Source organism: Lissotriton helveticus, chromosome 11 (assembly GCF_964261635.1).
Source record: "Lissotriton helveticus chromosome 11, aLisHel1.1, whole genome shotgun sequence".
Taxonomy (NCBI): Eukaryota; Metazoa; Chordata; class Amphibia; order Caudata; family Salamandridae; genus Lissotriton; species Lissotriton helveticus.
The window spans coordinates 1068753087-1068765912 of NC_136072.1; the positions used below are offsets into that span (position 1 = coordinate 1068753087).

At 48.3% G+C, this 12826-nt stretch overlaps 1 protein-coding gene across 2 annotated transcripts in view; it reads left to right on the forward strand.

The window, feature by feature from the left end:
- The window catches only part of DNAH10 (dynein axonemal heavy chain 10), a 2445728-nt gene that overhangs the window by 1326160 nt on the left and 1106742 nt on the right, over positions 1-12826 (forward strand). For both annotated transcript variants that reach the window (XM_078667623.1, XM_078667624.1), the window contains one exon: positions 9904-10062. In XM_078667623.1, the coding sequence (XP_078523749.1) occupies positions 9904-10062 (159 nt within the window). The remainder of the gene's footprint in view (positions 1-9903; positions 10063-12826) is intronic.

Sequence of the window (12826 nt, forward strand, 5' to 3'; positions counted from 1 at the left end):
AATTGACTTCAGCACGCTGGGGTGATAGGCACCACACACTTCTCTTCCGGTATGGAGCCAACAAACACCACCTACTGGCACGCAGGAGTACTGCTCAAAAATTTCCATATCCAGTGTGAGGCCTGGGGATTCTTAGAAGGTAAGGAATCTGAGGCTTGATTGGGTCTCTAACAGATAAGGTATTACCTGAGGTAAGTATCTTGTTTGTCATGTCCTTCCTTTCCACATCAGAGGCATAAGAAGTCTAAGCAGGACACATACTCACCCTACCACTCTCCAACATCAGAGAGGGCATTAGGGCATCAAGGTGACATCCAGTCTAGCTCCCAATCTTCATATGAGCTGAGCCCGAGTCTAGTCCTCGTGCACCCTGAATTTCCAGGTCTGTCAGAGACGGTAGATCAAGTGGAGGCCTCTATGGAGGCTATACTGTGTATTTTTGGCACTTTACCTGTTTCCTGTGGTGCACCTTTGGGCCCCAAGTATCCGCAAGGACCTCCAGCTGGAATGTTGCTAGCAGGTCTACCCTTGACATTTGTGTGCCCCTTGAACCTGCTTTGTGTTCAGCACTGGCTCCGATGTTGTCTTAGGTTCCGATGCTACCAACTGTGCCAGTTCCCTTCACACAAAAACTAGTGCGAGCGCCAAAGAAGGATTTGCAAACCATTGTGCTCTTGGACTCTGTGTAGAATCCACCCTGACCTCAACTGGTGCCATATCCTGATCCCACTGAAGTGCATCGAGTAACAACAGGGGGTATGCAGTTCCTGAAGAGATAAAGATAACTAACAGGTCGCTGTTTAAGAGCGGAGGACCCATATGGGGGACACGTGAATGCTCAGGAGCAAGAGCCCTCACACACCCAGATGGGTGGCATGCTTCATCATAGGGCATGCTCGTCATTGGACCAGTGCTTCAATGCCCGATGGGCACCCACGAGGAGGCTCTTTGCCAGAGATCTTTTTTTTTTTTACTGTATTCGAAGCCTGAGTATACGGGTATGGACTCTCAGGTGTCAATTTTTGTATGTGTGAGTGAGTTATAATAGGCTAAGGAGCACCCTAATAATATTTGTATGAATGAATGTAACCAGAAATGATGGTCTGTATCAGCTCATGAAATAGTGCATAGGTTGGTCGACATGTTTCTTGCCTCAGTAGTTGAAATGGATCGGGAAAACACAGGGCCCTGAGGTAGCAAAGATGGGGTAGTATGTAAACACTGAACACTGATGTTTTGATTACTCACAGCCGAACATGGTGCCACATGGATGGATGTTTTTTCCCATGACAGTGGCATAACATCTTGCCCGTCTACTTACCAGTAGCTGACAGAGTTCCAAGCTTTTTGCAGCTCTAAGAACCTGTGTGAAATACAGATGTGTCACTCGTTAAGATGTGTCTACTGTATTGTACTCTATTCTCTGACTCGCTAGACACAGGATCTTGCTCCGAGGAAGCCTGTAACTGGTCAAAATGCATTTGCTGTACCTATCTATATTTGATGAAGAAACAACCAATTAAAGAATCACAGAATCAACCAAAAAACTATTTCCGACTCACTTTCTCTTGTTTTTACATGTACCAATTCTGGATGTATAACTCATTTTGTGGCCTCTCAATTGTGTTCAACTCATCCAGATACTGCATCCAGGAAACCTCTTTAGTATGTCCTTCGCAGCACAAAGCAACTCTATCAGGGTGCAGTATTCTGCATTCTGATGGATACATCTGCCAGTGGATTCCTCACCTTGTGAGTATCCCCTTGCGTCAACAACATTCGGAAATTCTTTTTGTAGCTTCGCGCCGACGTGGATGAAGTCACAGAGGCACGACACCGCGCACGACTCCGCTGACGTCACCGACTCCATAATAGGCCCACGCCGGCGTGATGACTTCTGATAGATACATCTGTCGTGTGGATTCCTCACCTTGTGAATATCCCCTTGCGCCAGCAACATTCGGAAATTCTTTTCGTAGCTTCGCGCCGACGTGGACTTGGACGTCATAGAGGCATGGCACCGCTCGCGACTCCGCTGACGTCACCGACGCCTATAATAGGCCCACGCCGGCGTGATGACATCAGTTCCCTTTTTTCCGCATCATCAACGCTAACGGTTTTCTGGGATCGTACTGTAGCTTCCTAGTAACTTTGTTACTCTTATTCTATTATTACTGTTTCTGTTTTCTTCGAGATGTCGTTGAAGAAGACTGGCTTTAAAGCTTGCGGAGAATGTGGCAACACAATGTCTATTACTGACCCGCATGAGTGCTGCGTCTGGTGCCTGAGTTCCGATCATGGCGTCGAGGATTGCCCTTGTTGTAAGAAGATGACCCCAAAGGCCCTGCGGGAAAGGGAGACGAAACTCCTCGTGGCAAAACTGAAGAGTAAGAAGATTAAAAAGACTTCGAAGTCTCGATCTCGGCGTTCGAGGTCGAGGTCTCGATCGAAGTCGCGCTCGGAGTCGTCTTCAACTCATGCTTCAAGATCCTAAAGGAAAAAACATAAGAAGAGGAGCCATGAGTCACGTCATCACTCAGGGAAGGACTCTGGTTCAAGGCCGAAGTCACAGGTCACACTTGTTGATAAGGAAGTGGAAGTTTCGGCGTCGGAGGATCAGGACTCTGTTGGTGAAGCTTCACATCCGAATTCGCCCGAGTCGCCGAAGCAGATGGCTATCCCTTCTCCAGATCAATCCAATCCTTCTGGTCAGGAGGATGACGGTGAGGTGCAGGAGGTTGGTGAGGCCGAGGTTCTGGTGCCTGCGGGTTCGTCGACCCCGGTTCCGGGACTCGGGGAAGAGGTCGACTTCGTGTCGACTCCGCCTCCTCGGGAACAGCCCGGAGGACCGTATCCAGATTGTCCGGCTCCAGGTCAGGATCCATCTCAATTCCTAACCGCCATGTTTGGTGTTTATTCCAGGGCGATGTACCCGTCTGGTGCGCCTGTTGGTCCCACGGGTCCTATGTCTTTTAACTTGGGTATTCCCCAAGCTTATGCTCCTGCGCCCTTCATGCCTTTTATGCCGGCTCTACCACCGCATTGGCATTTTCCGACACCGCCTGTGTCGTCGACGCCGAAGCGTACGACGCCGACTCCGTCGACGCCGGTTCCATCGACGCCGGTGCCCACGACTCCGAAGCAGGATTCTGTTTGACCTCGTGTGAAACGGCCTCATCCGACTTAGAGTTCGACGCCGGCCCCGGCCCCGTCGGAGTCGGTCCCGGATCCTTCGACTTCTATCGTGAAGGAAAGGTCACGGAGAGAAGCCCAGAGACTTCTGGAGGAAGAACAATATCAGTATGCTGATATGGAGGAAGGAGAGTTGCAGGAGTCTGAAGATCCTTTTGAGGACCTGGGAGAGGCCAGTGGGCTTGAACTGTCTCCTGAGTGGGATTTGGCTTCGGTGTCGAATGTGCCTTCAAAGGATGTGATACCTTATCACAATTTATTGAACATTACTCTGCCCACTGCTGATTATAAACCTAATCTTCTAACTGAGGTTCTTCACTCACCCTCCTCTTCTATTGAGCCAATGCTGCCCTTTAATGATGCGTTAGCTGAACCCATCTATGAGGTTTGGAAAAAGCCTTTATCTGCTCCTGCGGTTTCTAGGACAGTGGCGAGGAGGTACAGGGTTGCGCCTGGAGACCCTGATTTTTTGTCAAAGCACCCCCTGCCTGAGAGTTTGGTTGTACAGGCTGCCTGCTCGAAGAGGTCTACTGGTGCTTTTCTGCAGGTTCCTGGGGATAAGGAGTCCAGAAAGCAGGATCAGGCTGCCAAGAAGGTCTTCTCCTCAGCCAGTATGGCATTAAAGTCAACCAACGCAACTTGTCTGATGGGGCGGTATGTCCATGCCTTGATGGATTCTGTTAAGCAGTTGGTTCCGAAAATCCCTGAGGAGGATAGAAAAGATTTTCAGGAGGTGATATCGAACACTCAGGCTGCTGCAAGGCAGGTGATTCAGAGTGGGCTGGACACTGCTGATTCAGTGGCGAGGGTCATGGGCTCTTCCGTGGCCACAAGGAGAACCGCATGGCTTAAAACATCGGAGTTCTCTATAGATGTTCAGTCTGTTTTGATGGACTTACCTTTTGATGGCTCAGGATTATTTGGCAAGAAGGCTGATGCGGCCTTGGAACGTTTTAAAGACAGTAGGGCCACTGCGAAATCTTTGGGCCTTCAGTCCAGGGATACTACTGGAAGACGCTTCAGAGGATTTGGCAGATCTTCCTTTCGTTCCTACAGACCATCTCAGCAGCAGCCACAGCAACAGTAAAATACGCTGTACAAATCATACAGGGGCAGGCAAAGAGCCCGTCCTAGAGGCCGTCAAGCTTCCTCCTCCTCCTCTTATTCCCCTTCCCAGTCCCCTGCCAACGCAGCAAAGCAGCCCTAGATCCGCCATTCCGGATCATGTGATCCCAGTGGGGGGCCGGCTTACCCATTTCCTACGAGATTGGGAATTGATAACATCGGATCTTTGGGTTCTCAATCTCGTGGGGAATGGGTATGTTCTTCCCTTTCAGGAGTTTCCCCCAAATTACCCTCCTTGCCAGGGTTTTTGTTCGGAGGAACACCTGCTTCTCCTGCAGGAAGAAGTCCTGGCACTGTTCAGAAAGGGTACGATAGAGGTGGTTCCGGAGCAGGAGAGGGGTCAGGGAAGCTACTCCCGGTATTTTCTGATCCCCAAGAAGGATGGCAGACTTTGGTCAATCCTGGATCTCAGGATCTTGAACCTTTACCTGAAACAGGAAAAGTTCAAGATGCTCACTCTTGCACAGGCTCTTCAAGCGCTGATGGAAGAAGACTGGATGGTGTCGCTCGACTTACAGGATGCGTATTTTCATATTCCCATTTTGAAGTCGCACAGAAAGTATCTCCGTTTTACGGTTGGGTCGCAACACTACCAGTTTGCGGTCCTTCCGTTTGGTCTTACTACTGCGCCTCGAGTCTTCACCAAGGTGATGGCAGTGGTGGCAGCACATCTCAGAAGGTCGGGGATTCCTGTATTCCCGTATCTGGACGATTGGCTGATCAAGGCAGAGTCGTCCGAGAAGGTGCTCCATCATCTGCAGGAGACAACTCAGTTGTTGCACAGGTTGGGTTTTTCAATAAATGTACCCAAGTCTCACCTGGTACCCTCCCAGCGCAACCTGTTCATAGGTGCGGTACTGGATACACCTGTATGCCGTGCATTCCCTCCTCCTCAAAGGATTCACGACATACAGGCAATGATTCCTTTATTTTTCAATGGAGCTGTTGTTCCAGTCCTGAATGTCCTTCACCTGCTCGGTCTGATGGCTTCTTGCATTTTGTTGGTCAACCATGCACGCTGGCACATGAGGGCACTCCAGTGGTGCCTCCGCAGGCAGTGGTATCAGCACAACGGAGCTCTCAGGGAGTCAGTGAAGATCTCCAGAGAAGCTGCAGCGGATCTGTCTTGGTGGAGCGTGGAAGGCAATCTGTCGAAAGGAAAGCCTTTCCAACTGCCTCCATCGGTGGCCACAGTAATAACGGATGCATCCACTCTAGGGTGGGGTGCTCATCTGGGGGATCTGGAGATCAAGGGTCTTTGGTCTCCAGAGGAAAGGTTGCTTCACATCAACTTTCTGGAATTGCGCGCAATACGTCTGAGGCTCAAGGCCTTCCTCTCTTCTCTTCGCAGGCGGTCGCTTCAGGTCCTGACGGTCAACACCACGGTGATGTGGTATGTAAACAAGCAGGGAGGAGTAGGGTCGCAGTGTCTCTGCAGAGAGGCTCTGCATCTCTGGTCCTGGGTTCAGGATCATCAGATTTGTCTGATGGCAAATATTCTGGCCGGAGTTCTGAACGTGCGTGCAGACAGTCTCAGTCGGCAGTTCTCAGCCGACCACGAGTGGAGGCTTCATCCAGAGGTAGTTTGTCACGTCTTTCGGACGTGGGGGACTCCTCAGGTGGACCTGTTCGTCACTCGCGAGAATGCTCACTGCCCGTCATTCTGCAGCCTCCAGTTTCCGATGCAGGGAGCCTTGGGGGACGCGTTTCAGTTGAGTTGGGACTCGCAACTCCTTTACGCGTTTCCTCCCATACCCTTGATTCCTCGGATTCTGAGGAAGATTCGCCAAGACTGGGCCCAAGTTATATTGGTCGCCCCGGATTGGCCAAGAAGGGTGTGGTACACAGATCTTCTCCACCTCTACTCGTGCCCGCGGCTCTGTCTCCCTTTCAGGGCAGATCTCCTCTCTCAGATGGAGGGGCAAGTTCTACACCCCCACCTCCAGACCTTACACCTTCATGCCTGGAGATTGAACGGGGCAACCTGAATTCCTTTTCTCTCCCACATGATGTGGTGGATGTCATTCTATCGGCCAGGCGTGACTCCACTAAGTCAATCTATTCTTATAGATGGTCTAAATTTGTGACTTGGTGTGGGGAGAAGTCCATTGACCCTTTGAGGGCTCGTTGGTCAGATATACTCCTATTTGCTCTTTCTTTAGCGCAGCAGGGTTTTGCTGTGGCTACAGTGAAAGGCTATCTTTCGGCTTTGTCAGCATTTCTCTGCCTGCTGGATCAGCCGCCCTTATTTAAATCTCCTATTGTTTTAAGATTTCTGAAGGGCCTTATAAATACATTTCCTCCTACTCCTTTTTTTGTGCCTCAATGGGACTTGAATCTGGTGCTTACTTTTCTAATGGGTTCCCCTTTTGAACCTCTACATAATTGTCCCTTGAGGTTGTTGTCTTTTAAGACAGTTTTCCTAGTTGCAATTACCTCGGCAAGGAGGGTAAGTGAGCTTCAAGCTCTTAGTTCAAAGCCCCCGTTCTTGACCATTCATGCTGAACGAATGGTTCTTAGGACCAGGGCTGCTTTTCTGCCTAAGGTGGTAACTCCCTTCCATCTGGGACAGTCTATTACCCTTCCTACCTTCTATCCTCCCCCTCACCCTTCCAAAGAGGAGGAGCGGCTTCACCGTCTGGACCCTAAGAGGGCGGTGAGCTTTTATCTTGATAGGACTAAGGACTATTGAGTTGATGACCAACTGTTTGTTAGATTTGCTGGTTGCAGAAAAGGAAGAGCTGTGCACACTTTCGAGATGGATAATTCTATGCATCAAGATCTGCTACAACCCTGGCTGGTAAGGAACCTCCAGAGGGTATAAGAGCCCACTCTACTAGAGCAAAGTCTTCAACATCTGCTTTGTCTAGGGGTGTACCTGTTGAGGACATTTGTAAAGCGGCAACGTGGGCCTCCCTCCACACTTTCGCGAAGCATTACTGCTTAGATACCGAAGTGAGGAGGGAAGGCCACTTTGCGCGTTTTTTCCATCCATGATTTTCTGGTATAGGAGAGTGGACACCCTCCTCCGGAAGTGGGGACTGCTGTGGGAATCTATTCACAAGGTGAGGAATCCACTGGCCGATGTATCCATCAGACGAACAAGTTACTTACCTTTTGGTAACGCTTTTTCTGGTAGATACAGTATCTGCCTGTGGATTCCTCACTGACCCACCCGCCTCCCTGTTGTCCACTCTTCTATACCTGAGTAACTGTGATGTTAATATGTTTTTATTGTTGAAGAAAAAGTTTTATTTCAATTGCTTTTCTGCTTGGTTTAATACTATGGGCCAGATGTAGGTCACCAAATACCGGTCGGTAACGGACGATTTCGGCCATTACCGACCGGTATTTGGTGATTGAGATGTAGGGGGCCTATATTTTATAGAATCGGTAAATTTACCAAATCGGTAAATTTACCGGTTCTGTAAAATACAGAATCGGTAATTTTACCGAATGGGTCAATCCATATGTAGGTGGCACTGGAAACAGTGCCACAGGCCCCTAAGAATTTGTTATTTACCATGTAATACTATTGCATGGTAAATAACGAATTTCTGTGTACATGCACATCTGTGCATGTACACCTGTGCCATGTGACACACATACATGCCCTCAGGGCATGTATGTAGAATAGAGTGGGCTCTTATACCCTCTGGAGGTTCCTTACCAGCCAGGGTGTTGCAGATCTTGATGCATAGAATTAACCATCAAGCCTGAATCAGGGGTGCAACAGGGTGTCAAAGTGACACCCTGTCCCCCTTGTCAATTCGGTAATTTTACCGATTCGGTAATTACCGAATGTTACAGATTCGGTAAAACATTCGGTAAATATACTTACATTGCATTTACCGATTTGTAAATACCGAATCTGTAAAATTCGTTATTTACGAATCGGTAAATGCCATTTACCTACATCGGGCCCTATGCGTGTTATCTTGACATTTGTGTACTGTGTATACTGTGTATATATCTACTGATGTTGGTCCGTCCGTGTGCCTCGAAGGCACGGAAAAAAGGGCGGAACTGATGTCATCACGCCGGCGTGGGCCTATTATGGAGTCGGTGACGTCGGCGGAGTCGCGCGCGGTGTTGTGCCTCTGTGACGTCGTCCATGTCGGGGCGAAGCTACAAAAAGAATTTCCGAATGTTGCTGACACAAGGGGATATTCACAAGGTGAGGAATCCACAGGCAGATAAGGTACGGTTTCATGACTTTCCTTCGGAGCAGAGAGGCTTGAACATTAGGGCTATGCTAATGCCCCAGTGGTCACAGCACTGGTGGAATTTGTTATTTTGTAGCCAGATTTTTGAGGAGACTGCAAAAGATAGCATCTGGGTTGGAGAGGCTTTCTGGGAGGACTGGAGATTGGGCCTCAGGTGTCCTGCAGAAGCCCAACTTCACATCACCATACTCTGAGCATTCTTTGATCTGTCTCATCCCTCAAAAGTGGAAGAGAGCCAAGCGATCACTCAGTTCTTAGATTGATTGCACCAAAGAACATTGAGTGGACAATCATTGCTCTGTGAGTTTTGCTAGTGTAAAGAAGGGAAAAGCAGTACAAGAGTGGACTGTCTGTCAATGGACTGTATTTTACATCAAGATTCGCTATGTCTTGGCCAAGCAGCAGACTTCAGAAGGACTACGGGCTCATTCCACCATAGTCAAAGGTGCTACCGCTGTGTGGGCACGTGGAGTGCCTGTTCTGGATTTTTGGCAGGCAACTACGTGGGCATTGGTACACACAAATCACTGCTGTATAGCTAGTAGGGTCCGTCGAGAGGGCCATTTTGCCCATTTCAGTCATGCAGGCTTTTTTGGTATGATCCAGTTTACAGATCCACTGCCAGGGCTATGGTATCTATTCCCAAGGTGAGGAATCTGCGGTTAAAGGTATCCATCAGAAGAACAATTCTCATTCTGGAAAATACTCTTTTTAACCACAGATTGCTCACTGACCATTCCACCTCTCTGCTCTGTGAACTGGACTCTTTATCATCTAAAAAGGTTCCAATCTAGAGATCTGCATACTGGTGTTGTAAATTTGCCGGTGCGCTTGGTGTCATGAACAACCTAACAAAGCAATTGATATCAGCGCACAAGGGTGGCACTTATATGCGGCTCCGCTCGTCACTTCCGGAGCTCAACAATGTTGTTGCAGAGCCTGACACCCCCTTCCAGCATACTACTTTGAAGTTTCTAGATCCAGTCTCACTTCTGGGGAATATTCACAGGGTTAGGAATCTGCAGTTGAATAGTGTCCACTAGAAAGAGCAGTAATGAAGGTAAGTGATTTGCTCGTTAAAAAAGTTCTCTGTATTTAAGTATGCATGAATTAGTCATAGTTTTTTATGAAATGCGCTTTTCTAGCATAACAAATTTTGTTATTGCATGTATCTTGTCAATGTCCTTTTTAAAATGACCATAGAGAAAAACAAAAAGTGATTGATGGAAATGCTTGAATTAGTCTTGAACATTTTGTTACTCTGATTATAAAATCTAAACAATAAGTTAATGGTATTGATTGAATATGTCAACTGTATTATTTTAATAGGTAATCTTTTCCCTTTCTTTCTGTTCATTAGGCTTGGCTTAGTTACAAGATTGTATACACTAAATCCTAAAGCCATGAGTGTTATTGAGCTATATGGCATTCTTGACCCAACTACGCGAGACTGGACAGATGGCGTCCTGTCCAACATCTTTCGAGACATCAATAAGCCTACGGACAAAAAAGAGAGAAGGTAATCATATGGTGCTTCTAACCATACATTAAACATCTTTCATGTCACATAACTTTTGATTGTGTTTATTAATGTATCAGTGAACCATATGTCAGTTGTAGTGGACAGATTTTTTGCAGTTTTCAAGATTAGAGCTGGTACCAATCAGGCCAACTACTTGTCTAGATAGAAAGGCCTAACAAGAACTAATTGCAATGAATGAAACAACACAAGTTGTTGTCTTTCAAGGAGAATTTTGTCATACGTTATGTCGATTTGCATAGTGCACTCTCACCCGCAAGGGTATCCAGGCGTTTGAGCAGGTGTGTGTCATGCGGAGTTATTTGAAAAGCCAGGTCAACAGCCTCTTGTGAAACTCAAGATGTGAGGAGGAGGCTCTGATGTGCTGTTGTGGAAGGATAATCCATGTTTTGGATGTGATGTAGGCGCAGTAGCAACCTCATGATCTGCTTTCGTGAATGCTGGGATGTGCGTGTGCAAGTGAGAGTGAGGCTGAGCGTAGGTGTGTTGCAGGCTGGTGAAAGTGTATGCAGTTGTTCATGTATGCTTGTCCAGTGTTGTGCAAGGCTTTATATGTATTTGTGAGGAGCTTGAATTGTCTCCGCTTGTAAATGGGGAGTCAGTGGAGCTTCCTGAGGCAAGGTGCAATGTGGATGTGGCAGGAGTTGTCTGGAGATTCCGGTATAGAGTACATTGCCGCAGTCTGGCCTTCTTGTCTAACTATCCATCTTGTGTTATGTGCCAGGAAGTGCTCACTGCATTGACTTGTGCCATCATGTTGAGCTTGTTGCCTAGGATGATCCCCAGATTTCTTGCATAGTCAGTAAGAGTTGGTCCTATATCCGGCGGCCACCATGTGTCTTCCCATGAGAAGGTCTTGTTTCTGATGACCATTACTTCAGTCTTGTCGGAGTTGAGCTTCAAGAAGGTGGTTCTTATCTAATCTGCTACTATGGTCATGCAGTTGGCGAAGTTGGTTCTGGTTTTGGTTGTCTTGTCCATCAGTGAGAGGATGAGTTGGGTGTCATCAGTGTAGGAGATGATGATGATGCCTTTGGATCGGATGATGTTGGTGAGCAGTGTCATGAAGAAGTTGAACAGGGTGAGATTGATCGATGATCCCTGGTTGACTCTGCAGATCAATTTCCTTGTCCCTCGATGTGAAGAGTGGCAGTCTAACTCTTTGTGTTATTGCCATAAGAAAGGAGTCAAACCATTTGGGTGCACGTCCTTGAATGCTAATCTTGTGGAGTCTTCGGATGAGAGAGTTGTGGGAGACTGTGATGAAAGCTGTGGAAAGGTCGAGCAGGATTTCGTTGTGGCTGCGATCAGTGCTGTTTTGGTGCTGAACAAAGTGGTACAAAAGGGGGATTGTTTGCCATAAATTGGCAGGGTATACTCCGATGTGAGTCCCTTGCTCACTTTGCCACTGGATTCAAGCAAGCCTGGCTGAAGGCGGCTGAAATGCCAGAAACCGGTCCTCGGAAGCTTGTTTTCGGTCCAGGGAAGGCTTGGCAGTTCGGGCTGGGGTGGAGAAGTGTGGCTCAATGGTTAGAGCAGGCAGACCTTGGTGCAGAGCTCTGGCCAGGGACCAGGGTTCTATTCCCACCTCGGCGGGTCTCCGGCTCATTAATTCCCCTGACTGGATATTCTCGCCTCAGTGCCTGTTCTGATCATGGGTCCCACGCTGCAACTCTGGGCAATAGCTTGCTTAGTCTCCACAACGGCCCCAAAAGCGCTGGGATGCCTGGCTGCACCTGGGGGGTGCCCAGGAGTGGACATTTCCCAGGAAAGCCAGGAAGGGTTCCTAAGCGGTATACGGACAGCGCCGGGACACCTCCGGTGGAGGTAGCTGTGCGCTTTACAAATTCCGACATTTACATTTTACATTTACATTTACTGTTCCCATGAGGCACAGGGTCAGACTGATTTGCATATGGCCATGTCTGAACTGGGGTGGCAGAGTGGGCTAAAGAACGGTGATGGATTTTACCCAGATCTGTTGACTGGGTGTGAGTGTTTAATTGGTTCAGATCTCCGTCCATCACCACCCCCTTTTGTACCGTTTTGGTGCTGAGGTTCTCTTTGAATCCTGATTGGGTGTTGTGTAGAAGGTGCAGTAGCTCGAGGTGGGTTGTGAGTTGCTTGTTGATGGCCTTCTCAATTACTTTGGCTGGGAAGGGGAACAGGGATATAGGCTGGAGGTTGCTCAGTTACATCAGGTAGGCTGATGGTTTCTTGAGGAGGGTGCTGACCTCTTCATGTTTCCAACTGTTCCGGAATTTGGCGGACATAATGGAGGTGTTGAGGATATGGGTGAAGGCGGTACTGATTGGTGATTTTCCCTGGCTGTAGATGTCATGAGGGCAAGGATCCGTTGGGGCTCCTGAGTGGATTGCTTGCATGATTTCCGCTGTGTCATCTCTGGTGAAGGTTTTCCATTTGGTCAGGGGGCCATCTTGGTTGATGGGGAGGTTGGCTATGAAGACGCTACGGTCAGGTATGTGTGCGAAGTTGCTGTAGATGTTTGTGATATAGCTGTGGAAGACGTTTTCTAGGTTGTCACAGAGTGGGGTGATGTTGATGGAGGCTGAGGGTGCGATGAAGTCCTTGACGATCGAGAAGACCTCCTGGCAGCTGTTGAAGCCCTCTTCAACGCGTTCAGCTAGTTCTCTTTTCTTTGCGTGTCTCAGTTGCTAGTTGTAGCACCTGAGTGCAGCCTTGTATGTGGTTCTAGCTGTGTTTTTGTGGCTGCCTCTTATTT